Source organism: Vitis vinifera, chromosome 7 (assembly GCF_030704535.1).
Source record: "Vitis vinifera cultivar Pinot Noir 40024 chromosome 7, ASM3070453v1".
In the NCBI taxonomy this organism is placed as follows: Eukaryota; Viridiplantae; Streptophyta; class Magnoliopsida; order Vitales; family Vitaceae; genus Vitis; species Vitis vinifera.
The window spans coordinates 27,587,407-27,615,222 of record NC_081811.1 but is presented as its reverse complement, the minus strand read 5'-3'; the positions used below and the strand labels follow the sequence as shown (position 1 = coordinate 27,615,222).

Sequence of the window (27,816 nt, the reverse complement as noted above, 5' to 3'; positions counted from 1 at the left end):
GTTCTAAAAAAAATGAAGGAAATTAATAGGGAAAAAATATAAATAAATAAAAAAGTAAAATGAAAGAAAAAGTAAAATAAAATAAAATATATATTTAAAATCAATAAATTATTTTATACAATAATTTAAAATAATTTTAAAATATATAAATTTCTAACTAATTTTAATTATATTTAATTTTCTTTTATATTTTCCATATTGAAACCATGAAAAAATTATTTTCTTTGACATTTTTTTCTTTTTTTTAATACTTTCTAGAAACCAAACATTTTCTTAGTCCTTATATAATTAAGGAAAATGAGTTAAATGAATTTAAAAATATATATATAAAAATAATTTCTTATCTTTGAATCTATTTTTCACTCTCCTCCCACTTTTATTTCTGTTTTCTTTTCCCTCAGATTTTCCCCCAACCAAGTACAATGTTTTAAGAGAAAAACATGGAAGAGAAGTGGTCCCTTCCTTTCAATCTACCCAAAACAATATAATTTTTATCTATTTAAAATAAAAATTATATTGCATTCAATTATTTATTATTAAAAAAATATGAAATTATTTTTTATGTTTAATAATATTTTTTATTAAAATATTTAAAATTTAAATTTTATTTTTTATATTATATTATTCAATATATAAAAATAATTTATGATATATGTGATATTTATATCTTATGTTTTAAATATGAAAGAAATACAAAAAAATTAATAAATAATATATTTCAGATTGAGAATAATGAATAAACCATTTCTTATGGCGGTCGCAAAAATTAATTATAGAAACAACAGTTATTCCCCAAATGGAATTGGAGATGTACAGGTGCAATGGCACATTCAACACTGGGTTAGTATCTCGGCTCCATTCTCCGTTATCAGGATGGTGTGCTCGAACTGTGCTGAGAGGCTTCCATCTTCTGTGACGACTGTCCAGTTGTCATCCCACATTATAGGATTAATGCTACCGATTGTCAGCATCGGTTCTGCAAATTTAAGCAGAGTGTAAAGAGATACATTGTTCAGTCATGAATACACATGAGAATAATAATAGAAACAGGCATGATCCAACAGTTTGAATAGAATTATAGAAGCCCAGAACAGAGCCTCTGTGATTGTATATATGGAATAGCTTCAAACACCCTCAAGGGAATAGAGATCACAATACCAAGAAAATTGTAAATCTGAACAATTCGAGTAATATTCTACGATATTCTTATTATGGCTGTGCTTGTGCGGATGTCACCAATATGTGTGAACTCTAGATGCGTTGTTCAGAAGTCCAATTCTCCCTCTGATTCCTTGTATTATGGAATGAAAATTACATTCATGTACTCAGTTTCCTTTTTAGTATTGAGAAGAAGCGGCCTCAAGAGCCCTGCTCTAGAAGGTAGAGTAATATTTCTCACTCAACAAATACCATTCCTTCCTCCATGAAGGGTCAAGGAAAACCGACCAATCAACAAAAGGAATTTGTCATTATTCCCCTCTATCCTTGTTCCTTTTGATTCGCCCATAACAAACAGCAACTATGAAAAATGAACTAACATGGATGTAGGTAATGCACTCATAAAAGAACAATTATTTCTCCACCACTATAATTGCTGCTTTCTATCATCTTAAAGAAGCATGTCATATATGCACATTTGAGGAATCACTTTAATGGAAATATCATTGATCCGAGTAAACACAGAAAACCATGATACTCCCATACCATCCACAGACTAAAATTTGTGAGTAAAAATTTTCTGCAACTTTGCCAAGATTCAAGTTTAACACACAAACTGAACTAACTTTGATGTTGGGTTTTGAACTATAAGTGAGAATATACTTACTTTATACTATTCTCGTGTAAGATATCTGAACAGATCCGAGAATAATTTTTAGTGGTGTCATCATGAACATATGGTAAAACAGAACATGAATCTAAGTTGACTTTGCAGGGTGTCAAGAAAAATTAAAGAAACAAAAACAAATTGTCTAAGCTCTCAACAAATTGATTAAACGTTTTTTGTCTTTGGCTTTTGATTGTCATATTAGGTTGTGTTGTTTAGCATTTCCTTAGTTATTTGAGCTACCAAATCACTTCAACTAGGCCAACTGTGGATTTGAGACATGTACATGCCAGGTTTTTCATCAAAAAAGTGCTCATACAATTTAAATGAAAAGAAATATATATTCCTAAGCATGATAGTTTAAATGAAGTAAAGTTCAAGAAAGAAAATGCATTACCAATAGTGAAGGTTTGATTCAACACCATGTGTCCACCATCATTGTTCCCTAGAAAGAACCAAAAAAAAATAGTCATGTCATGCAGAATTTAATGGAATTTTGACAGAATATGTGTATATACATATTTATGCATGAGGGGAGAGAGAGGGAGAGAGGGAAGGGGCATATATTGAGGAGGAGCAATTTCTAATTTTTTCACTTGAAGAGATCACAATATACATGCATATATTTTTGTATATCGATACTGTCAGATAAGACGATATTTTCAAACTTCCTACATAGGTAGGTGTCTGTTAGCTTGGGTGCCTCCCATTAAGATGTACCATGCAATCACAATAACATATGGCCCCTTCTTTAGAACAGGTTGTTCATCCATACATCTCATGAGACAGGTGCCATGTCACAGACTGCAGGAAGCAAGGAGATTCCTGCAACATGTTTTGACCTAACCGCCCTGAACCATGCCAAGTTGGGGCATCCAAAACAATTAGCTTGACCCCTAGTTAGAAATCTGGCAATTGAATGCAGAATTTGTGTACAAGGCTCCAGTATTTGATGAACTGAAGCTTCATGAGATCAGTGGTTCAAGAATCTACTACGCCTGGCCTAGCTCAAGTAGTAAAGGAATGGGGAGAGTTTGTGGGAGGTTTCAGGTTTGAATCCCAATGGGAAAAATAAATAAATAAAAAATAAAAAATAAAAAATAAAAAAATCTACCACATTGGTTAACCACAAAGAGATTTGTTAGCAATAATAAATACAACCAATGCTTTTGAAACCATACTGTACCAGCCAGTCAGATCAGTTAAACCGCCAACTGGTCATGTCTCTGGTTCAGTTCACTTATTGGGTCATTTTTAGAATCTACCAGCAAACCGACCAATTGAACTGGAGAACCGACTAACTGGACCGGCAGTTTGCCCCCTTGTATTCTCAAACAGAAGCAGGTGAGGGGGCTCGAACCTGAGCCTTCTCCAAATCATTGAAGCTGGTTTACTGGTTTACCACCAGGCCAAAGCTGTCTTTTGTTACATCAGTTATTTATAATAAATATATTTCAACAAATATTTGTACCAAGATAACAAAATGATAAAATATCAAATTAATTAAATACTAATGAAAATGATAAGTATAAAACTAACAAAATGTAAGTAAAATAAATAATGAAATTTTATTCCATTCTTTGATAGATGATATATCTTCTCAACAATTAAATATAATAAATTAGTTATTTATTAAAATATGATAATATTAAATATAAGATGATGAAATATTTTAAGTTTTTTAATTATTTATATATAATTTTAACTTCTTATAATTATTTTTAATCTTACAATATATTAATTATATATTTACAATGTCATGCTAATATCATATTTCAACCACCAGTCCAACCATTGAACATTGAATACAACCACCTAAAACCCAAGAAATTTAATGAATGAAGGAGAAGAAAACAACCAACATATGAATGAGATTGAACTATAGCCTAACACAGAAGTATATGGCACAAACAGGAATGATATTGTGTAAGTTAGGATAATTACTGTAGTGTAGGATAACTGGATCGGCATGAAAAACACGTCCAACTCCATGCCCAACAAACATTCGCACAACACCATAACGATGTTTATCTGCATGGTCACTTCAAAAGAGAACATTAATTGTAAAAAAAAAAAAAAGAATTAAACTGGAACCAAACATTCATATATATTCATATGCAAGCTGTAAGTTATTGATGCTGCCTTTAACCAATAACAGACATTAAAATGAGAATATCGTTGTTTTTCAACATCTAGAGTCAAGACAGCCAAGACCAAGAGAACGTTGTACTGTAATTGGTAACCAGAAGAGTTGGTTAAACAGAAGGCAGTAGATGCAGAAAAAGAAAATGGCAAAAAAAGAAACCTATTGGGCTGTTTGGCAGCAAAAATGAAAACTGCTTTCTGGTTTTTTAGAACTGGAAAAAATAAAAATGACACATAAACACATGTTTGTAAAACAATTTTAAAATCCATTTTTGAAAACATTTTCTGAAAAAAGATCATTGTTAAAAGACGTTTTTTTGCACTTCCAAAAAAAGTACACAATTTAACAATCGAAAATAATCTGAAAGTAAAAATAAACGTGTTCCTTGTTTTCAAGAAATGTTGCTGAAAAAAAAAAACATTTTCATTTCCGCTGCCAGACTGGCCCCTCCGATTCCCAAAATTGCATTTATTAATGTAACCACACTTTTTCCCAGCAAAGGAAACAGAAGGGAACTGCAGAACAGAAAGCAAAAACTATAGTTAAATGCTTACTGTATGGTTTTTCCAATTTTCTTGAACTCCACCCCAGGTGCACATATTGATATTGCTTTGTCTAGGCATTCTTTGGTTACCTAAGGCATGGATACAACACACCATTCTCATGAGCATAATTGAATAAAGGAATAATTAATTAATTCTTCCACAGTCACCATTACAATAGATAACAATGACATAAAGTTACTAAAATTATCAGTGAGTGTATGAGGAAAACTAGGCTAGAAGGTGTGCCAAGTAGAAAGAACCCTATAACAACAACTACAAAGAAATTGAACGATTGACAAACCAAACATTTAATTCCCAAATCATATTTTTTAGCATATAGAGCTCCTATGGCTTCAATGTCCAACCAATCTAAGATCGAAAGTCAATGGAATCAAGATAGAATCTTTTTATCGGGTCTATTCAAGGCAATTATGGCAAATCCTTTTTTGTTTTTCCCTTTTTAGTAAGTTAATTCCAATGATAATCCTCAATTAGATTATATTTAGAGTAACAGTCTGCCCCTGTTTGCTTGAGCACACTGAATAAGAGAAAGAGGGATTTATGAAATGGTAATGGTCTTCAAAAGTCTGCAGCTGATACAAATTTATGGCCACCTAATGTATCATTCCAATTATTTTCATAGTTAGATTAAATCATGGCAACAGCTAGTCTAGCACAGCTTTCTAGACAGAGTAGTACAGAGTATAAGGCCCCTGGCTCCCTTGGATCATGAAAAGTTTGAGGGAAATTATGAAAGGAAAAAATAAAGAAGAAAAATAAAAAAGGAAGGAAATAAAAAAGCGAATGAAATAAAAATAAGTTTAAGCTCAGCCACTTTTCTTTTTTACCATAGTTCTCCCATATTACTCCTTTTTTATGTAAAGAATGAAGGATATAAAAATAAAGATATATAAGTTTTTAAATAATTTTCATTATATATTGTATTTTCCACAGATAACCAACAAGTGAATTTGATATCCGTTCCTATGTTTTCCTTTCTCAAGTACTTTATATTATGTAAATGAAGCCTTAAGTTCATATAGAGAGAAAAAGAAATTCATGCTCAGCTTGATCAAATAAAATGGGCGTACATTTGGTAGCACGGTACAATGTTAATTACAGTTTGAAAGCTTGGGAGGTTTGGGTCATATAGTTGTTTGATGAGTATGGATACCATCCTAGTGAGCAAATAGAGCCTCCAAGGGGAGAAGGGAAAAAAACCCTTCAAATCAGATGCAATTTATGGACAAAAATGAATAAAAGAGTTGTCCAAAATTCAAGAAATAACTTGAGCAGGGATTTTAGCCCTTTTGTTTTCCATCAATGGTTGCCATTGTCTTGCTCTTGTTTCTTAATGATGCCTTGTCCTCCATGGTTCTCTTTCTCCTTCAATAAATTCATTTTCTTATCAAAAAGGAAAAGGAAAAAAAATAGAAATGGTGAAAAGTGGAGTGTCCTTGTCAAGTAGCTCTATGATAATTTAGTTACCCACAAATTGGAACAAACATAAAAACATCAAAGAAATCTTTCACTGGAATTAGAAGAGATATTAAAGATTCAAAGTTAGGTTTGCAACAGTAAATTTCAATTTTTCCATCTTGTAAGAAAACTGATCTATCTAAGTTCCAACTATTTTTTTTTTTTGATAAGTAAACACACATATATTAGCAAAGGCAAAACGCCGCAAAGCATACAGGGAGTATACGAGGCGACGAAGGCCTCACAACAAAGGACCAAAAAACAACAAAAACCCACCAGCCCTCAACTGGAGGCTATCCACTCCAGGAAACCTATAAGGGAACGAGACTCCGCACCATTATACAATTTTGCCCACCCCCACATATTACAAACAAAAGAATACTTAATTTTCTGTATAGCTAACTCCCTCCCCCCTAAATGCTAATCTATTCCTTTCCTTCCACACCGTCCAAAAAATAAATAACGGTATGGATCTCCAAATTTTCTTCCTCTTTTTGCTCACAAAAGAACCCTTCCAGCTGATAATCGCCTCCTTTACAGTTTCTGGAAAGACCCACTGGGCTCCAAACAAACTAAGAACCATCCCCCACAACACACTAGTCACTGTACAATGAATAAGAAGATGATTTACATTTTCCTCATCACTACCACATAAATAACACCGGTTAGGAATCTGTCATCCTCTCTTTTGAAGCCTATCAATAGTAAGAACCCTCCCCCAAGTAGCTTCCCACGCAAAAAACGCTAACTTGGAAGGAACGTTCTCCACCCAAATGCCCTTTTTGGGAAACAAAGGGGTACGATGGCTGGTCAACAGCCCATACACATCCTTGACGTCAAACTTCCCATTTTTTCCCCCCTTCCATAAGGCCAAGTCCTCCTCCAAGGTAATTCTTTGACTCCTTAGGATTTGAAGCAATTCGTCAACCAAGGTCAGCTCCCAATCATTGAAGCCTCTAATAAACCTTAGGTTCCAGCCTCCTGGGCCAGCATTCTGGTCCCATAAATCCCCCACAGTGGCACTTTTTTGGGCAGCCACATTGAAGAGTTGAGGGAATCTCCGGGCCAGCTCCACATCCCCACACCAAGGGTCCTTCCAAAACCTGATTTTGGTGCCTTTTCCAACCTTAAGAATCATATTGTTCCAACACCAATCTGCTTCTTTCAGAATCTCCTTCCATAGCCCAACACCAAACGCCCCATTTGTTTTTTTAGTTCTCCACCCAAATTCCTCTTGCCCATATTTTGCCACAAGAACACGTTTCCACATCTCCTCCTTGGCACGAGCAAATCTCCATACCCATTTTCCAAGAAGGGCTTTGTTCAAATGGACTAGTTTCCTCAAGCCAAGCCCCCCCTTCTCTTTGCTCACACACACCCTCTCCCAATTGACTAGGTGTGCTTTTCTTTCCGTACTTCCCCCTCCCCACAAGAAATCTCTTTGCAATTTTTCTAGTCTTCTCGCCACTACCTTAGGCATACGGAATAGGGACAGTTGATATAATGGCATGCTAGCCAGTGTACTCTTTATGAGGGTGATTCTACCACCCTTAGAGAGGTATTGCCGCTTCCAAAGGGCTAATTTCCACCTCATCCGTTCTTCCACCCCATCCCACACGTAACCAGCTTTATTAGGCGCACCTAGAGGCAGCCCCAGGTAGGTTGATGGCAGCTGACCTACCTTGCATCCCAACTCCACAGCCATCTCAAGGATCTCATCCACCTCCCCCACTGGAATAATTTCGCTTTTAGCCAAATTAATCCTCAGCCCTGAAGCGGCTTCAAACCAGCATAAGGTCCAGCTCAAAAAAGTCATATCTTCTTTCTTAGCCTCACAGAAAACTATGGCGTCGTCCGCAAAGAGAAGGTGAGAGATACTAACAGCCTGCCCCCTACCCCTCTGGATTCTACATCCAGTGATGCAGCTCCCTTCCACAGCCCTCCGAATAAGGGCACTCAGCACCTTCATTCCCATGATAAACAAATATGGGGATAGAGGGTCACCTTGCCGAAGCCCCTTAGAGCTAGGAAAGAACCCAGCTGGCTCCCCATGGTCAAGCACTTAAAACAGAGCTCAAACCCATGGTCAGATCATAAGCCCAAGCTTATCAAAACTCAGATGATTGGCATCTCTAAAAAATGATAAACACTAAGTCTTTGACACAAGAGTTGCAAATAATTTTATTCATTAATACACCAACTTTGCTAACAGCATATGAATGGTTCTTGAGGAACTAAGAAGGAGCTTATTTGCATCTATTCAGCTGCCCACCAATAAATTATTTTTATAAATGGAACAAATCTAGTGTTCATCAATGCCTTATGTCAAGAAATGCACGAACATGAAAAGATACATGAAACTTTATTGAGGTTAAAGTTCCAGAACACTACCTCTACCAATTTTCTGGCTTTATCATCAACATCTCCACAAAAAAAAGTTGCAGATGTATCACCATGATAACCCTGCATAAGACAATCAGGTTGCATGAATGAATGCAATACAGCTTAAAATGGCAAGCTGCAGAATATATGTAAAGTTAATTCTTTAATGAAAAAAAATGTGCAAAAAATATATAAGCAGGTAGACCAATAAACCATTACTATTGTAAACTGCACATGCATCACATATGATGAAAAAAGAAAATGTCACCAGCTGCTCAAGGGAGAAATTAGAGGTTCAGACCCTACTCTTGCATAAAACAAGACTCCATACAGGAAAGAGGCTGCAAGTTTTTCTTTCTTAAAACAGAAACAACACAAAATATGAAAAATTTTAGAACCTTCTGGAGAATAAAAGAGAAAAAAAAACCAAGTATTCCAGAATAGGAATTAATTTTAAAAAATAAAAAAAATAAAAGAGCTTAACATGACAAAAACAGTGACAAAGGGCAAATCGATTAGACACATGAACTGAGCAATATGACCTGTTAAATGATATTTTTTGGAAATGAAGTTAAAATAAGCAAGAAAATTATGCTAATAATTTTTTACTTTTCTCTATGGAATATAAGAAGGAACTCCGCCAGTTCAGTAAACAATCATAATGGTTAAGGTTTTTGTTATCTTCTCCCACTCCTAGGCCTTCTACCCATGTCCTATGCATCCTATACTAAAATTCATGTACTCATAAAAAGGACAACAACAGAAACCATTGTTTAGACACAGTAAATGAGGCAAGAATAGCTGTGCATAATTTATGACAAAGAACAGTATTAACCAAGAAAGTAACCCAAGATGTACATAGAGGAATAGCAATACTCCAAATTAATGAACAAACTTGAAAAGATTATCTGAGCACAAAAACCAAGTTATACAAACATATAATGAAATCATCCAGACAACAAGAAGAAAAAAGGTATGAACTTCACATGGACACCCATAAGTTATTTAGAGTCAGAATCAAATAGACCTTTTCATTTAATTTAAATTCACTATGCTCGAAAAAGACAAGAACCAGAAATGCTTACATTTAGATAAACGGTAACATCAATATTGATTATATCGCCATCCTGCAAATGACAATTTTGTATAAGTGATTTGACTACTTAAAAACACAATGACTTAACCACACTGGCTCAAGAAATCTAAGTCCTTAAGTAAAATAGACCTCAAGTGGACGGGAATCTGGTATTCCATGGCAAATGCATTCATTCACTGATGTGCAGACGCTCTTTGGAAATCCACCATAGCCTAGGGGGGAAGGGTACGCACCATTATCAATAATCATTTGGTGAACTGCTTCGTCAATTTCATCCGTCTTTATGCCTGGCTGCCAATTGAAGCAACAATTAAAATTTTCAGACATAAGAAATGTGCCTGCGTCCTAAGCCATGTATATGCAATCAGTATTCCATCTTATTTCCTTCCCTTATTAGCTAATTACATGAATTTGATGCTAGTATTTCAGCTATATCAAACATGTAACTTGATAGTTATAAGATATGTTTACAATGGCCACAATGAAAACTAAAAGACTAGTAAAATAAAAAATTTCAACACTCTGTATCCAATTTATGCAATCCAAGTGTCATGAACTCAAAGAAAGCAGGCAACCCAGAGCACACCAGAAGAGAAAAGTGGAAAGAACAAAAAGGAAAAGGAAAATGAAAAATCATTCCCAAAAGTTCAATGGGAGTGAAGTGAAAGAGGGAATGAGATTGAGATGAAACAACTATGATGTCACCTTGACTAAAGTCCCAGCATATTCAAGGACCTGTGCTGCAAGCCTTCCAGAATTCCTCATGCATTCTATCCCCTTCTCATCATGCACTTCTGGTCCACTCACAATTCCAGGAGGCTTTTTAGAAGTTACATAAGAAGGCCTCAGTATGTGACCTGGAACCGGTCGACAAGGAGAAAGTTTTCCGGGTCTTAGACGTTTACGCTTGCTGTTTGGCAATCCCTCCAGATTTCTGCTATTTTCAAAAAATACTAAGCTGTTATATATATGCACTCAAGTCTTTATATCATGTGTATAAGTGTCTATATATATGCATAGACACATAAATACATGTGTCCATGTCTACTGCATGCAAACATGTAGCTTTATTTTGAGGTTAAACTCAGTATGGAATCACACCCACAGTCATATCATTCTTGCAATTTGAATCTTTGACTGATAAAACACACTCCAACAATAGGCAGCTATTTAAAAATGATCCTAATTATCATTTTCCATTCAGTTTATGGATGGTGAGAATGGCAAGAACTGATAGGAATCATTTTTAATATAATCTAAGATGATGAACATCTTTCTTGCATAAAATGCTAAGCCATCTGCCCTACTAAAAACTCCTGACAGACCACATTCAACAAAGGAGTGGATCCTATTAATTCCAAAAACCCTTTGACATCGGAAATTCAATCAACTCATTGTGCAAACACAGTATTGGAAATGAGTCCATCATGCTATTTCTAACAGCATATGACGGCGTCTATCTCTCTTTTGTGAGCAAATGTAAGACTACGCATACCAAAATATTTAACAGTAATAATAATAGAAAAATAAAATTGGACCTTCTTTAGAATAAGAGATAGGTTATTTCAGAGTGCACCTTCTATTGAATAGGAGATTAGTTAAGCCAGAAAAAGTTCTTGATAATTGCATAGAAACATGCTTGTTTCCTGCAATTAGGAACGGAAATAAGCCAAGAAGGCAAACTCAAGTCAGGAATCAAGCAACCAAATCGGGAGCACATTTCATAAAAACTGGTTTCAAGGAAAAAAATTATCACTTGAACGAAAAGTAAAAACTGGAAATAAAATAGCAGATAAATCACAAGGATTCTTGGATATACTCCTCCGATTCTCGGAATCTTCAGAAGACTGATGCAATAAATGATTATATGCATAGTGAGGAAAAAAAATCCAAGAAAATGAAGGAAAATGACCTGGATTGCAGCGAAAGAGTTGATGAAGAGGCCTCTGTGACTGAACAAACCGATCTCCTACAAAGGAAGAGAGAAGTCGCGGTTGCAGTGACGAAGCGCCCACCATTCTTGCTCTTCACTTATCCTCCACACTCTCCCTCCGTCGCTACTTGCTAAACAGGCCTCTCTCTTCCAGAACGACGCCGTTTTCCCTCTCCGTCGGTCATATTGAAACGCACCGTTTTAGCCTTGCTCCGACTCCGGACTTTGCGCTTGGGCTAGAGTTTTAAAAGGGCCAGGCCCAGCCCAAAGTTAGATTGACTTGCTTTTAACTTAAGCAACCCAAAAACCCTCCTGAACACTGGGATTCATCTGAGATGTAACTCTAATCACAATAATACTAATAAATCAATAAAATTGAAAAAAATTATAAATTATATCATCCTTAATTTGGTCTCATACTATAAACTATGTTGTACCAAAGTAAAAATGTCATAATCGCAAGATCATTTATAATAATAGATGACTAATAAAAATACTTATCATTTGATTAAGATTCTAGTCATGTTTACTATTGATGCAATAATGTTCCAACAAGCTTCTCCCCAAAAGTTGTGACTTTGCAATTTTGTTGATGAGTGCAGTATCTCTATCCATCACTAACTAGAACTACTTCTTGCAAACAAAGAAAAATGTCGTATAAGGTTGATTCATTGGATCCCTCTCGAAAGGTTAAGTTAGCACTTAATAGTGGAAGAGAATGAATAAGAAATAAAAAGGTAGGGAATGGTCTAAGTAATGGATTTCTCCCTTGGCATTAGTTTCAAGCTAATCAATTATATATAGCCAAGAACCAACCAATGGGTCATTGACACATGGGTTTCATTAGGGATTCGAAAACCGTTAACAAATATATATTGATGGTCCTCATGCAATGACAACATGTTACTTTCTACATATACGTTTATTAGCATAAGCAAATTATTTCTCCATTCTCCACTAAGAGGGACAAAGGATGATAACCACAAAAGAAGCAACAATGACTTTATTTCAACCACCAAACAAGATAGACGTTAAACCAATGAAGATATGAATGAGTTTCAACCTTCAATGATATACAATAAAATCCTTCTAAAATGCTATATTTAGGTCATAGGGGATAGATTATGGCTCTTTCAATGCCCTTTGTCTTCTCTTTTATATGCTCAAAAAGGGCAAGTGGCCCCTTGAAAAAAAAAATTCTATTACCTTGAGATTTAAAGGGAAAAAAAGTTCTAGCCATTAAACCAAATTTACAACTTGATAAAATATTGCCCTTGAAATAAATTTATTCTATTTTGCTCCCCATGCTTTACATTTCTTGCTTTAGTACTGTACATAGGCATTTTTTCATTTGTTTTCCACATGTATAATAGTTACATGTGACATGTAGCCACTTATTATACCTTTTATTATGATTTTTCTCTCTCCATATTAATTGCATTGCTAGTTGTCCGTGACATTTTTTCCACTCACTATGTGTCCTTACCAAAGTCATTTCAAACCTTTACACATCCCTTGGGCTTTTTGAATTTTTCTCTGGTTTCCTAAACTTCCTTTTTTTATTTTTAGCATATAACTTTTCTTTTTTTTCTTTTTTATTTTCATTCATCTCTTTGTTTATGCCTTTTGACTTTAGCACTATTCCTTTATTTTTCCTACCACTTGATTGCTTAAAAATATTGAATTATATCTAAAGACAATAGTGTAATTTGGGTTCTTGCGCCATGTGATAGTGCATAGGTAATACTTAGGAATCTTTTAGATATTTAGTTTTTATGTGCACTTTTTTTTTATGATATTTTAAGGCTTGTTCACAAATATCTAGTAAGTTGAACTATTTTGAACCCTCCAAAACCTCTACAAGTTTGGAACACCAAAAAAATGAATGAGACGATTTGAAGATTTAAACGAAGAGTCTTCATCCACATCACTTTCAGAAGATGAAAGAAATGATCTATCTAATTTTCGATGGCTTAAAAACACTTGTTCTATGTTTTGAATATTGATGTTAACTTTCCAACCCCATCAATTTAGTCAAGGAGTACTCATAGGTTAGCTCAATACGGGATTTCTTTCATCTCTCAATAGTTTCATATCATTCATAAGCTACCACTCTCATTACTATTATTCAAGGTTTTTTCAATTTTATTAGAGTTCATCTAGTTTACTACCACTAAAATGTTTATCACATTTTGATGGTTTGTGTTTCTTCACCCTCAAGTATAATTTGGTCATGGGTTTGGAGGATATTATTTATTTACTAATTCCAATTGTCCCAAGGGGTATTTTTATTTAGGATCAAAATGTGATACCTTCAAGATTATTGAAGGATGTTCCAATCATAACGAAGAATGGAAAATGGACTTAGTGTTAGTTTTGAGTTACTCAAAGTGACACCTTTGTAGATACTAGTTTTTGTTATCTTGCCAAGTAGTCCATCTTAGTGACACCTTCAAGATTATTGAGGGTATTTCAATCGCAATAAAGAATGGAAAATGGAGTTGATGCTAGTTTTGAGCTACTCAAAATATTTAAAGAATGACTCTTTTCAAAAGAAATTAGTCTTTGTCATCTTACCAAGTAGTTCATCTTACATTCGATAATTATACTTCGGATGTTATACAGTAATATTTTTCGTTAAATATAATAAAAAGTTGAAGTTACAATAGTAACGAAATTTTTTGTCTTTTTTAGTGTATTGATTTCACTTTTATTATATTTAATCTTAATAAATCAAAAGAATTGAAAATATTTAAAGATTAAATTACATTTAATCTAATCTTATACTACAAATCATGTTACATATAAGTTAAACATGTCATAATACCATGATTATTTATAATTGATGACTAATAAAAATAATTATAATTTAATTAAAATCCTAGGTCATGTTCAAAATTATGAATTAGCCTATTTTGACCTTCAATGTAACAAAGACAAAATTAAAATATATTTTCTGTGGCTAAGTCAGAAGAATGCAATTTTGACCAGCTAAATTATACAAGATGATTATTGTAGTTAATATTTTTTTGATAATTAATGATTGGAGATCTTGAGGAAGTGACTAGAGCAACTACCTGCCAAAAAAAAAAGGTTGAATCCTGGTAAATGTTTAAACAATAAACACAAACAAAGCAATAAATTATTACTATTAACTAATCAAGGAAATAAGATTTGAATATAAATAAACTCTCTTTATACCTCTTCAAATGATTTTTTTTAAAAAAAAAAAAACTAGCAAAGATATCACCACAATAAGAATGAAGTGAACACTCAAATAAAGATGGCAACACAACATAAATTCTTTGTATCAAAAGCTTTATTATAGTCGTATTCTTAAGAACAAGAATCACAAAAAACGTGGAATAGATGTTGTATTTTTAAGAAAACAAACTAAATATTGTGTTCTCAAAAACATGGCTACGTAAGTCTATAAAGCATCTTTTGTTTTATAAGAAATTATTCACTTCAATTAGGAGATGATGTGTGGACATTTAAAAAATATTTAAGAAGACGACAATGGAAAATTAGTATACCTACAAAGGGACTTTTAGGACTTAATCCATCCAATCCCTTATAAAATGGGTTTGCAAGAGTCCGATCGAGGAGTGGGGTAAGTGTGGAACTTAATTTAAAGGCTCAAGTTTCTTTTTAGTTCCATATCTTTCCCACCTCACTCTAACTCAATTATATACAAAATAGCAGTAAAATTAAATTTAATGTAATATTTGTTTTAAAACAATTAAAATATTAACCCTTTTTGTTTATCCCATTTTAGTTCTAATTTGACATTAGAGAACTTGGGAAGATTGTAAATTTTGAGCGGGCCTGGTTGGCAGTCCAAAGACATAAGCCTGAAGTTCTGTCATTATTGAGGAGAACTTGGAGGAGGCTGTGAGACAGAGTTAAAATTCCAAATAATTTGAGAGAATTCCACAAAAAAAAAAAAAAAAAAGAGATAGGAATCAGTTCATTTGCATTTTTTCAACCTAGGAAAGAAAGAAAAATGGAAAAAAGAAAATTTGGGCATATTCTACCGACAGAAAATCTCATCTGACCTGATTTGAGGGGTGTACTGGTTAGGAGTCTTGGGGAAGTTCCAATATGTACCAAAGGTCAATAGGTAAAAGAATCAAAGCCCATCGACCAACATGAATTAATGTATTTGGGTAAGATTAAGGTGTTGCAGAGCAGCGTTGGGTTGCTAGCAAGCTAGTGCCAAAAACCAAATGGTCCCACTCAAAAAACCCCAATTCCATGCCAAGTTTTTTGTACCCTTTCCTGAATCACACAAACGTCCAACCGAATAAAAACACAAAGACAAAGCCCCAAGAAGACGAAAAAGAGCAAATGAAGGCAAAGAGTGAAGACGTCTTGGGATGGGAATTGCCGTTTTGCTTAGAGCCAGCATCAAAGATTCAAAACAAAACAAAGCCCCTTTGTTGTGGGGGGGTGGGTGTGTGGCTCTTCCGGCCGTGGAAACCGCATAGCCAATAGGCCCGCCCGCATAAAATGGGGTTCGTGGCCGATGCCACGACGACCTGTCGTTTTCCAGCGCCTGGCGATAGGGGACAAATTTTGGAATCCGAGGCATGTGGATGGGCCCAGCATTTGCAAATTGCAGGAGGGCGATGGTGTGTGTAGCGTGACGTGCTGGAAGGAGAGAGTGTACTACATTCCTGTCCCAGCCATTGCCTTCTCTTACAATAATGATTGACCATTTGCTGCACGTTATTGTGTCTAAATCATTGCTCCTGGGTCAGTGTCCACGGCGTAGTCAGGAAGACGCTGGGCCGTGGAGTAATTACTAATTTGTAAGAGAGCCGTGGATAAGAAGATACAAGAAAAATACAGAAATCACAGCATCATGATTGTCCATTTTGAAAATTTTCCCATATCCAAACCCAGTCCAACCTTGAACTGGGACCGATCCTTCTTTTTTAGTTTTGTTGAATTGCAGCTTCATCTTTTTCGTTAGAATGAGTGGAGGAGAGGTGGAGCGTACGTGGAGGTCATTGAATGGAGCAGCGATATGATACAAAACGGGTCCTGCGCGGGTGTGACGGAACCTGGAGGATATGGATGAGGCGTGGACTGTCTGCCTATCTGTCAGTCAGTCTCGAGGTGCGTGTGCGGCTTGTTTCACGGCTTGAGACGTCGCTCTCTCTAGTGCTATCTGCATCAGCTGCCGTCCATCCTTCAACCACTCTGATTGGTCCAAAGAACGTTCTACAACGTGATTGCGTCACTGATAAGTGACTTTATAGTCCATCCACACTGGTACACCACTCACTCCTGTCAACGGGTCGGGTTAATTTTGGTCCCAATGGAATATCCCATGTTATTCTTTCCTCTTTCTTCTGTACAACCTAATTTATTTTAGTTTCTTAAATGTATGTTAGCTATTAAAGGAATCACATAGGACGGATGGTATTCATGTGACACTCATGCCAAGGAATTTTCTTAATGTTTTTTGTTCCGAATTCGCTTTGGTCAAATAGCATATAAGGCTTAAAATACAATTTTATTTTATTTTTTGCTTTAAATAAGTTTGAAATCTTAATTGAAAATGTGAAGCATAATGATTTCAAAATGTGTATTAAAATCATAATCTGACCTTGTTTGGAAATTGTTTTTAAGAATAGTTTTTTATTTTGTAGAATAAAAAAATTGAAAAACATGTTTGATAATAAAAACTATTTTCTATTTTTTAATAATCAAAAACTGTTTTCTATTTTTTTATAATAGAAAATATAAAATAAGATATTTTCAAATAACATATTTTAATTATTTTTCACTTATTTTTTTTTTGAGTTATTTTAAAATATAATTATACAAATATATATAATGATTTAAAATAAAGTTATGGACATAAAAAAAAAATATTTTTAAAACATATTTAAAAATATTAAAAATAAGTTAAAAATATTTTAGGTTTTCAAACAAACTTTTACCTACAAAATATTAGAAAATGACTTTTAAAAACTATTTTTTTAGAATTGTTTTAAAAAATAATGATCAAATAAGGTCATGATTTCTAAATTTGTATGAAAATTGTAATTATTAAAAAATTGAAAAAAATAAAAGATAAAACACATTGCAAAAAAGACAATTTTGAATAATTGTTTTAATACTAATTATCTATTTAAATACATTTTTATTTTTTATTTTTAAAATAATAAAATTGTATATAAAAGTAGAACATTTAGTGGGTTTAGTAAACAACTTAATAATTTAATTTAAATTATTAAGTAAACAAAGATATTTGATAAAATAACTTAATGGTGTAACTTAAAATTAAAAACAACTTTAAGTAATAAATAAAAAACAATTAACTTATTCTTAAATCCACATCTTTATTTTACCTTTTCATCCATATTTGTCTTGATTATCTCAACGACATCTTTTACTCCTCCACAATCTCAATTGTTACTTAACTTTCTTTGCTTTCATTATAATTTATGAGAATAAATATATCATTTTAATTATTTAAAATAAATTTTAAGTTAATTTTATCAAACAACCTTAATACTTTTACATAATAAAATTATAAGTCAATAACTTAAGTATAATTTAATTTAAAGTCAACTTAAATTATTAAATAATAATTATTAGATTTTACCAAATATCCCTTAGTAATTTTAAAATTTTTTAAATTTAAGATAATAAAATTTTAAAGTTATTACTTTCTCAATGTAAATCTTTAATAATTCTTGTATCTTATAGAAAAGTTATCACTACTTTTTTACGTTAAAAATAGAAAGCATGAAATATATTCACTATATGGGTAATAATCATTGCTTTGTAGGAGTGTATCAAATATTACTGACGTTACAATTCAAGCATCATGGTCTTACTCAATTTAGTCTTGATTGAATGTTCATAGCAAATTGATTGAACTCTTGCTTAATGGCAAGACATGTAGTGAGAAAATGGGCATCCAATGATCACATGTGTATTGACCTTGAATTCAAAATCAATTTTGTTGCTTATTAAGAAAATAATACACAAGTTTCTAGATGCATATGGCTAATATAATGGGTAATACAACTATTTTCTGCTTTGCTTTCACACCATGAAAAATGTCTTTTGTTCAATCCTCCTACTTTTATACTAATAAAAAGCATCATTAGTTTTTATGGATAGTCATGAGACATCCAACATTGAGAATGTGGCAAAGGATTTTAGCAAAGCAACAAAAAACTTGATAAATGTTGGAACTAGGAGGTTGGGAGATGACCCAAAAAGAGGATGGAGGTGGGAGGTAGGGTTAGTTGAGCCAAGGACAAAGGCATTCGGACCCAATCCTCCATACAGCATGCCTCCAAACCATGGAGTGGGACTTAGAAAAGCAACAACGCAAGGTGTCTTATGCAAGGGCACATGGTCCTAAACTCCTAATGTGATCATGAAATGGTCCTTTTTGTTGTTCGCTCTTTTGTCAAACTCTTTAAGTTCCATAATTCGAGCAATGTGGTTTGTGTAATTCTTGGGTGTTGGACCACTTGAACTAATCCGTCGGTTGCCATGTGCTCGACCTTGGTCAAGGCCTCAAGGGATCATGCCCTGTTTTTTTTTTTTCACAGCCTTTCGCCATCTTTTAATTGGATAAGGTTCTCAGCACGTATGAGAAAAAAGTGCCTGCTGCACGATTTTCTAAGCTCTTTGATTCGACAGCCTACCATATTTTCAATCCCCACCTTCATCCTTCAAATTGATTTCCCTCCCTCCCTATGCTAACATTAAGAAAAGTTGTTACCAAGTCAAAATATTTGTAATCATTTTATTTATTTTAAATAATATCCTGTTAACAATCATAAATAGATATTTTTAACCTCCTGTCATATATTAATAGTAGACATATATATATTTATTAAAAAAAAAAGAAGGAAAAACCACCACTTAATGTTAAACTTACCAAAATGTGTTAATAGCTATAAAAATCAAAGATAAATTTGAAACATATATATATTCAAAAATAATGAAACATAATATATTCAAATTTTATCTTCATGTAGACAAATTATATATCACCGAATAGATATTAATTTCTTCCTTTTATGTGTCAATCATATTATATATCACTTGCTGTATTTATCTTTAATCATATTCTTATTGTTTATAGGCATAGAAAGAAGTCCTATCAAATAGAGATTTTTTCTTTTTGACTATATTTTGATTGTTAGTACGATATGTAAAGATCACCACTACAAATACTATTACATCTTTAATAGTGAAATATCGACTATTTGTTAAACTTCGTGAATTGTATGATATATTCAAATATAAATTTTTATTAACTCTTTCGATTCTTAACAATGTTGAATTTTCTTAAATGATATCATAAATTTTTATTAATATTTACCAAGTGGCCGACCGATTCCCATTTCATGCTCGACACATCGTAAAACTCAAAATATTAATATCACATGTGGCAAAACTTGAAAGGCGAATAAGTAGATTTTGATTAAGCTAAGGTTATACAAGTGATTCAAAACAGGGCATGGAGCCCAAATTTTGGTATGGCTTTGAAAAGAAGCAAAAGACGTAAGCCGCAAAGTCTTGCTTTTAAAAGGAAAAAGAAAAAGGATTTTGGGGTAGCAAAAAAATTGTGATCCAAAGGCTTAAAGTCCTGACTTTGGAAAGAAAAAGGAGTAGCTTTTGAAATTGAAAGGACCGTTTGAACTTTGAAGCACTATTGTGAGAAAACATGTCTTGGACGTGGAGGGGCATCCCCCTCTTTGAAAGCTCCCTTCCCCCCATTCCACCTCTCTCTCACTCATCTCCATCATTAGATTCCTCATTTTGCTTTTCCATCTTTCTCTTTTCTTTTCCTTTGATTTATATCTTTCTACTGTTGAGTAAATTTGTTTACTCCTTTTGGATTGTAATCATGGGCCTATGGAGTCTATTTTAAAAATTTTCTTTCCTCCATTCTTTGGATTCTCTGTGGGGTATGTGGAATAGGGGTTCATCAATCATCATGTTGGTGTTGGTCTTGTGGGTGTGTGGGAAATATTCTCAAAAGCACTACCTCTTTTATATATTTCTTTTCACTACCCACCATCCCATTGTCTGTTTCTTATAATCTATGAATAAACAATTTATGTAGGCATCCATAGGTAAAATACCTAGAAGTTCTTTAATTGTTTTTGGGTTTGAGAGAATATTTGAGGTGTATATATTACAACTTTTTCAATGAAATTTTTTGAGAAAATTTTGAGACAAGCATGTGTTGGAAAAAGTTGCTTTAAAGTCAATGATGCAACTTTTTTATACTGTAAAAGTTTTATTTACTTTATGGTGTATTTTTGTTTCTTACTTATAATGTATCAATGTTGGTCTCTCTCCCTCTCTCTCTTTCTCTCTTTCAGTCAAAGAAATTGAAGCATATAAACAAAAGATACCTCTCTCTCTCTCATATAAACAAGACTACTTTTTACATTGAGATTGATTTTTGTTTCTTACTTATAGTGTATCAATGTTGGTCTCTCTCTCTTCCTCTCTTTCCGTAAAAGAAATTGAAGCATATAAACAAAAGATACGCCTCTCCCTCCCTCTCTCTCTCTCTCTCTCATATAAACGAGACTACTTTTTACATTAAGATTGATTTTATATGGAGAATTATATTTCACATTTCCATAAAATAAAATAAAAAGAATACCGCTAGTATTAAGAAAAAAAAAAAAAGAATATGGCTAGCATTAAGAAAAAGAATAACATTAGAAAATCATTTATAGTATATTTTTTAAAAACAAGTTATAAATAATTTTTCTAAAAATACTTTTACAAAATATATTTCAAATTAAAATATTATCAAATTATTTTAAGAGTATGTTTGATAGTAATTTTAAAAAATGTTTTTATTATTTTTAATATTTAAAAAATAAAAATATTTAAATATTAAAAATATTAAAAACACTCCTTTTCTAAAACCACTACTAACTTCATTTTTACTATCTCTTACTTATCTTCCTTATGTTCCTTGATAATCAAAGTCATTAATGAGGCATTTTAAAGTCACTCGTGTAACTGTGGACAACTAAACAAAGCTACCCAAATAGAAAATGAACGGAGAGAGTTAAGTTTGGGAATATTTAGTGAGCCCACCACCCTCAATTATTCATTGATTGACCTTTTGTAGTTACATTAACATGTTATTTAAAGCATGAGGGTTAAAAAAAAGAAGACCAGTTTAACTGTTGGAAAGTTGAATATGAATGAAGCCTTGGGCACACACTTCATGTGAGAGCCGCTCAATATATCTATAATATATTTCCATTTGCTATGGTGATTGAGGGTGAAATCTATTCTAGTTTTCTGTGCCTGCCCTTGCAAAAAGTCCATGTGCCCTTGTCTATTCCCTTTTCATTATCTTTGTTTCAGGGGAATCTTTCTTTCTTCTTTATCTTTGATTAAGGGTCATAAACCATAATGGTAGGTGCCCTTTAGTTTGAACCAACCATCAAACATTCACTTGTCCTGGTTTCTTGTTGTAGATTTATTCTATCATCACTTCAATGCTTGATTTAACTCCTCTTTTGGCACTTGATTACTCTCTGTCTTGGATTCCCATCTCCTCCTTCCCTTTTGGGGAATTCTTCAATGCCTTCTTTTTAGTTCTTTATCATTATGCTTTTGGGATGAAGCAAATCTCAGATGATACGAGGCTCGACCTCATGGCCTCTGTGCCATTACTCAAATACACCCCAAAAGCTTAGCTTTGAAAATAAATAATAAGAAATTTGTTTTTGTTTATTTGGTGGGTTGTATAACAACTTTCACTAAGGGTCATGGTACCTCTCACTGAATGTGGGGTTCACCTTCTAAAGTTGATAGATGGTATTATATATGTTGTGGGCATATAGTTATGTTGTGATGAAGGAATTCTAAAGAACAATGTTTTCTAGAAGGAAAAAGAAAAAGTTTCAATGGGGAAACTTTGCAAATGTTTGATTTTGTTTTGTGCCAAAAATCAATTTCAAAAAATAAAACCAAGCATACCCATTATTTTCAAATATTCCATTATTAGATTTTCTCTTTCATAAAATAATTTTAATCCTCCATATTTTTCATCCTACTTCAAAATAAAATGATTATCCTTTTTTGTTTGTATGAGCTTTTTTACTTATGATTAAGAACTATGATCAAAATGAAAATGTTACACGACACCAGAGGATACAAAATCCCAAATTATGATATTTAATTGTAAAGAAATAATAATTTAAAAATACGAATAAAATCATTTCAATCATAAGATTATTTATAATTAATAATGATTCATTCTTTCTCATGAAGATATTATTTACTTTAAATATAATAAATCGTTATAACTCTAAAATGTATTTATATATAACGAGAGTTAGCAACTCTTAAAACATTACAATTACTCTTATATAAATGCCGTATTCTTATTATGTCCGATATTTAAAACATTTACCTATTAGAATCTCACATTAAATTCGAAATTTGACTTTAATAGTATTAAAAACATCTCATTCTCTTCTCTCATTCCATAAGCTCTTGGAACATTAAATACCCAACCAAATATCGCAAAAATAAAATTTCAAATCATGTCATGGTGCAATCTCCCATTATTACATCCTTCAAAGTCGCCAACAACGCAACAGCGCCCATCATGGTACCTTGGGGCCGTCTTAACTATTCACGTGAAATGGATGGACCCTTTGAAACTGAAAAATTCGGAGAGAATCCTAAGTTGGGTCAATCCGTGGAACTTGAAAGGAAAATGTGAATCAATTTCATGAACCTTGTCTCAGCTACGGTGCCCATGGACGCTTGTGCTCTTTTGTTGTAACTGCAATCTCAACACCATAATAAATGAAAAAAGGTAAAAGAGAGAATGGTTATACGAAATCAGTGTTGCATGGTTGATTGGCACGTGTCATGTGTAATCTCGTTGTTACTACAAGGCATCTTTCAAAGAAGATTTTTTTCGCATTCATTCGCTCCATTACTTACCTAACGGTTAGGCCGTTATGGCCCTAAATTAAATGTCCATGCGTCCCATGTCCCCCGTCCTCTCCCATGACTATTTGTATTCCCACCGTGTCTTCAAGAAAATCGATGTGGGTCCCCGGTCTCTACCATTACATTTTGTATTTCATATCCAAATTATTATTATTTTTTATTTTTAAAAATGAAAAATGGAAAAAAGAAGACAAAAAAAAAAAAGTTTGGATTAAATAATTTTTTAAAAAAAATTATCTTTCTAATTCTTCTCATTTTTTAAATAAATAAGGATGAATAATTTGATCATTTTTGTTTAATTTTTATATTGCTATTTCTTTTCATATTCTAAGTAAAAAAGAATGAATTGCACAACCATCGCCAATAATCTCTAAGCTTGTGTCCATCTCGTGTGCCTTAAAATTTGCTTAATGCAAGCAAAGTCATGTTTACCAAAGAGCGGAACATGCCAGTTTTGCGAATATAAAATTGAATTCTTTGGTTTTTACTTAAAATTATTTTAAAAATTATCTTAATTAACCACTTTAAAATAAAAATGTTGTCAAATTTGATGTAGTCAAAGGGCAAAGGGATGACTCATTCAAAAGATAAGGCTTTCTTCTATTAAAGTGAGTTTGAACAATTCAATCACCCATGATAGGTTCCTCTTGCAAAGTTAAAATTAAATTTCTATTACAAATATGGAATATCTTAAAGCTTAAGAGTACCAAATTAAGAATATTTCTCATCAAAGGTCTATTCCATCACAAATATAGAATATCTCACAATGTATGAATCAAGTTTCCAAATGATATAAATAAAACTAAGGATACTTCTTATTTAATGTTTATATGATCTAATTAAGACTATTTTGTCCACCACTTTTGGATATTATTTGAAATTACCTCTCCCTTATAGTGTGTGCTTAAAAAACTAAGGTATATAAAGATTATTTGAGGATGGTTGTGTAAGCCAATTTGATGCCCTTCATAATCGAGCTTTTATTCTATTTTGAATTCTATTTCAAATCTAACACTCGTTTTACATGTTTTCACTTTTCCTCTCCCTCTTTTAATTAAGAACACTTCTCCTTTCTTTGGTCTAATTAATTACATAAATTCATCTACTTTTATTGAACAAGCTTATTCCTCCAATTTCAAGATTTTATTAAAGATGATAATGCAACAAATTAATTTTCCAATATGTAAAATTGATTCGAGATTAAGAATTCTTCACTTATGTTATTTTGATATAATTTTTTAATTTTTAAAAATAAATCTTGTTGATAATTATGTAAAATAAAACCATTATAAAAGGTCATATATATTTTTGAAAAAATACAATGAATTATTAATAGAGTATTAAGTTACTATTTACTTTTTAATTGAACTTTATGTCTACATATTTTATGTAAATATAAAACTAAAATTTTTAATTTTTATCTGCAAGTTGTTTAAAGGGGAGTTCCTAAAATTAATATTTATATTTTAGACAGATTTAGTTGTGTTTAAACTCCACTCAAAGAAACAAACGCATATAAACCGGAAACAACGGAGGAAGGTACCATCAAGGGAGTGTTTTTGTTGTTTCTTTATGAATAGAGGGTAGATGGGTAATTTCATCCAATGCACAATAATTATGGTTAAGACCAGTTTCGCACCAAACGAAACTGGACTCCGGTTTGGAATGAGTAAAAGCCGTTGTAATTTTCATGTAAGACCGGTCCGAACCGGTTGGTATAAGGCGGGCCGTCAATAATTAGGGGCACAGCCGCACAGGAACGGCGTTATCCACAAAGGCCACGATCTGCGCAACGGCGCCGTCAAAAACCCCGTTGTTGAGCGTCCGTCATTGTTAACAGAGTTAGGACCACCACGATGGCATAAAACAAATCCGAACCGTTCAACGGAATCAATCTCCTTCCCACCTTCGTCTCCCTCATTTTCTCTCTCCGGAATCAACAGAATAAGAGAAAATTATGGGAAAGTATATCAGGAAATGTAAAGGGATCGGGGAAGTTGCAGTGATGGAGGTGGCTCAGGTGGCCGGTGTGAAGACCAGAGCGAGAGCTCTTGCCATGGCGGCTGCTGCAGACAGCTCAGGGACAGTGAAGAGGAGGAAAGTCAGTGGTGGTGGGGAATTGAAGTTCGCTTCGTCGTACGAACAGCTCAAGAATCGCCGTGGCCTCGTGATTTCGCCGGAGAATTCGGTTTCCGAGGCACCGTCGGGAAATTCTGGACGAGTGGTGGCGGAGGAGGATCAGTGTTCCAGTCCTAGCTCGGATCACGTGTCGGCGTCGTGCTGCTCCAGTAACGGATCAAGCGAGCTAGTGAAGGAGAGATTGAAATTCGCAGATCTGGAGGTGAAATTGAGCTTTGGAGAATAATAATTTAATTCCGTTTCTCAGCGCTTTCTCTCTCTAGGTTCTTGAATTTCCGTTTCTCGCGCTGTAATTGCTTCTCCTATTTATTTGTCATCTCATGTACAAAATTTGAATTAATTTTTTTGCAGGAGGAGAGTGTAGAAATTGAAACGTCCGCATATTCCGACTGCAGAGAAAGGTTTATATGCATACAATTAATTTCAATTTTAGTGCAAAATTAATTTCCTCACGTTTCTTCAAATTCGAAATTTAAATTGAGTGATTCCAAACGGTCCGCATTTAATTTCTTTTGGTCAAGTCTCTCCGTGATTCTCATATCTTTATATACTATGTATTATGTAAATTCTGTATTTCTTCATCTCCTTGCACGCAATATCTTAGCAGGAGAGAAACGACGCCGTCGAGTGAGCTTCGTGCAGAATCTGACGACCTGGAGTCAACGGCTAGACCATCGGAGGCGAATTACCGCCACAGATCAACGGTGGAGAAGATGCCGTCGGAGTCGGAGCTCGAAGAATTCTTTGCTGCCGCCGAAAAAGACGTCCAGAAACGATTTTCAGAAAAGTAAGTTACACAAGAGCTTCACATTCTCATCTCAGGCTACAAGCCAACCGTAATTCACCTAGACTGTCCAGTGTCCATTTCACAAAAAAACCAAATGAAGCATCACTGAAACTAGAACTCAACCACTCTTCATTTCATTTCCTCTTTTCCAATTATTTCTCAGCACCCAAAGGAAACATTACAGTAACTTCAAATTTATCATCTCAGGTACAATTATGATATCGTCAAAGACGTGCCAATGGAAGGACGTTACGAGTGGGTTAGATTAAAGCCATGAAGCCACAAAAACACAAGCAATGGCAATGGCTCCCTGAATTATTTTCAGGTCTAATAATTTAATTATTTCTCTCTTTTCTAGCTTCTTTATCCTTCATGTATAGCTCTTCATCGGTAAGAAGAAGCTCCGTTTAATTTGTTCTGAGCGGGTTATACACGGAGAAGCTTCTGAAACCCCCCTGTGGAAGAACAAACGATTCAATAACAAGTGTTATTTCGTTTAACATCTGATAAGCCTGCTCCTCTGGTACGATCATAGGAATCGGTCAGTAATTTTAGTTTTTTTTTCTTTTCTTTTTCTTTTTCCTTTTCTTCTTACAGAGGAAAAAGCTTGTTTTTGTTGATTTGTTATAAGTCATTTTCCTATTTAATTATGATTCTTTTGGCGATATTTATGAAATATCGCGAGATACATTATTGGATTCCATATGAATACGGTGATGGCGGTGTTGAAATTAGGCAACAACGCGCTCCACAGCGTGTCGTGTAAGTCACGGACACGTGTTGAATATCGGGAATACGATCTTATCATATCCCATGTGGTGGATGAGTGTTGCAGGCTCAACCCGCATGTACAAGTACAGAAAGAATTTGGAAAATCTGTCAGTCTGTTTACTTTAATTTTCACATTAAAGGTGGATAATTGTATTAAAGTCCATTTGAGTGGAGTTTCTATAGAGGAGGAGGTCGGAGGACCTGACCTACCCTACGCCTGATAGGCTATGTTTATAAATTAGTGTGAGAAGGTTTTGTCACCTGGCGTTATTATTACCTGGATATAGAGTGGAGGGGAAAGAGGGGAAGCATATTAACAGTAAGCACATGGGGTTGAGATTCCTGCGGCCTGCACTTTGATACGCCTGAGCCTGCCCAAAGTGTTGCTGCTTTCAGTTTTAAACGCTGTAATCATTGAAGAATTCGTAGTTCTTTGGTGAGAAAAGACTGTTATAACTTCCCTCTTAGCTCGGTTCTTGTAATTAATTTGTTTCAAAATTCAAAGGGAAAGGTTGAATTGTAGAAACCAGCAGAAAATGAAGCATTTCTCAAAATTGATTCATCATCCATGAGTTTGGCATACGACTGTAATCCTTAATTACTTTTATCAATATAATAAGGAGCAGCCCAGTATTTGGTAGGAGTAGTCCTCGTCTAACAGCTATTGTTTGTCTTTAGATTTCTTTCTTCGATTACAAATCTATGATATAATCTGTAAGCCT

At 33.7% G+C, this 27,816-nt stretch overlaps 2 protein-coding genes across 5 annotated transcripts; one reads left to right on the top strand and one right to left on the bottom strand.

Moving 5' to 3' along the window:
• Positions 1 to 701: 701 nt before the first annotated feature.
• MAP1D (methionine aminopeptidase 1D) lies at positions 702 to 11,714 on the bottom strand. Of its 3 annotated transcripts, XM_002282024.5 has the most exons (10): positions 11,386 to 11,714; positions 11,050 to 11,119; positions 10,179 to 10,407; positions 9,603 to 9,764; positions 9,463 to 9,504; positions 8,387 to 8,458; positions 4,526 to 4,605; positions 3,770 to 3,867; positions 2,223 to 2,270; positions 702 to 976 (listed from the first exon to the last, which is right to left on the bottom strand). In XM_002282024.5, exons 1-10 carry the CDS (start codon positions 11,489 to 11,491, stop codon positions 831 to 833), a joined length of 1,053 nt encoding a protein of 350 aa, XP_002282060.1. In that variant the 5' UTR covers positions 11,492 to 11,714; the 3' UTR covers positions 702 to 830. The 3 variants fall into 3 exon arrangements, with proteins under 3 accessions (XP_002282060.1, XP_010652819.1, XP_059594673.1); XM_010654517.3 differs by lacking the exon at positions 11,050 to 11,119 and having other exon boundaries at positions 11,386 to 11,504; XM_059738690.1 differs by lacking the exon at positions 702 to 976 and having other exon boundaries at positions 1,083 to 2,270; positions 11,386 to 11,621.
• A 13,435-nt stretch (positions 11,715 to 25,149) lies between these two features.
• LOC100260966 (cyclin-dependent kinase inhibitor 7) lies at positions 25,150 to 27,011 on the top strand. Of its 2 annotated transcripts, none has more exons than XM_002282163.5 (4): positions 25,150 to 25,738; positions 25,888 to 25,937; positions 26,144 to 26,323; positions 26,531 to 27,011. In XM_002282163.5, the coding sequence occupies exons 1-4, from the start codon at positions 25,355 to 25,357 to the stop codon at positions 26,598 to 26,600; spliced, it is 684 nt and encodes a 227-aa protein (XP_002282199.2). In that variant the 5' UTR covers positions 25,150 to 25,354; the 3' UTR covers positions 26,601 to 27,011. The 2 variants fall into 2 exon arrangements, with proteins under 2 accessions (XP_002282199.2, XP_010652818.1); XM_010654516.3 differs by having other exon boundaries at positions 25,151 to 25,738; positions 26,141 to 26,323.
• The last annotated feature ends 805 nt before the right edge of the window (positions 27,012 to 27,816 follow it).

Bases quoted from the DNA above. Each gene is read 5' to 3' on its own strand.
- LOC100260966 (XM_010654516.3), top strand. From the start codon at position 25,355: ATGGGAAAGTATATCAGGAAATGTAAAGGGATCGGGGAAGTTGCAGTG. The intron at 25,739-25,887 runs GTGAAATTGAGC...ATTTTTTTGCAG, and splicing joins TGAAATTCGCAGATCTGGAG to GAGGAGAGTGTAGAAATTGA. The intron at 25,938-26,140 runs GTTTATATGCAT...GCAATATCTTAG, and splicing joins TATTCCGACTGCAGAGAAAG to CAGGAGAGAAACGACGCCGT.
- MAP1D (XM_059738690.1), bottom strand. From the start codon at position 11,491: ATGGTGGGCGCTTCGTCACTGCAACCGCGACTTCTCTCTTCCTTTGTA. The intron at 9,505-9,602 runs GTCTATTTTACT...TGTCATTTGCAG, and splicing joins CAGATTCCCGTCCACTTGAG to GATGGCGATATAATCAATAT. The intron at 4,606-8,386 runs GTAGTGTTCTGG...TCCATGCCTTAG, and splicing joins AAGCCAGAAAATTGGTAGAG to GTAACCAAAGAATGCCTAGA.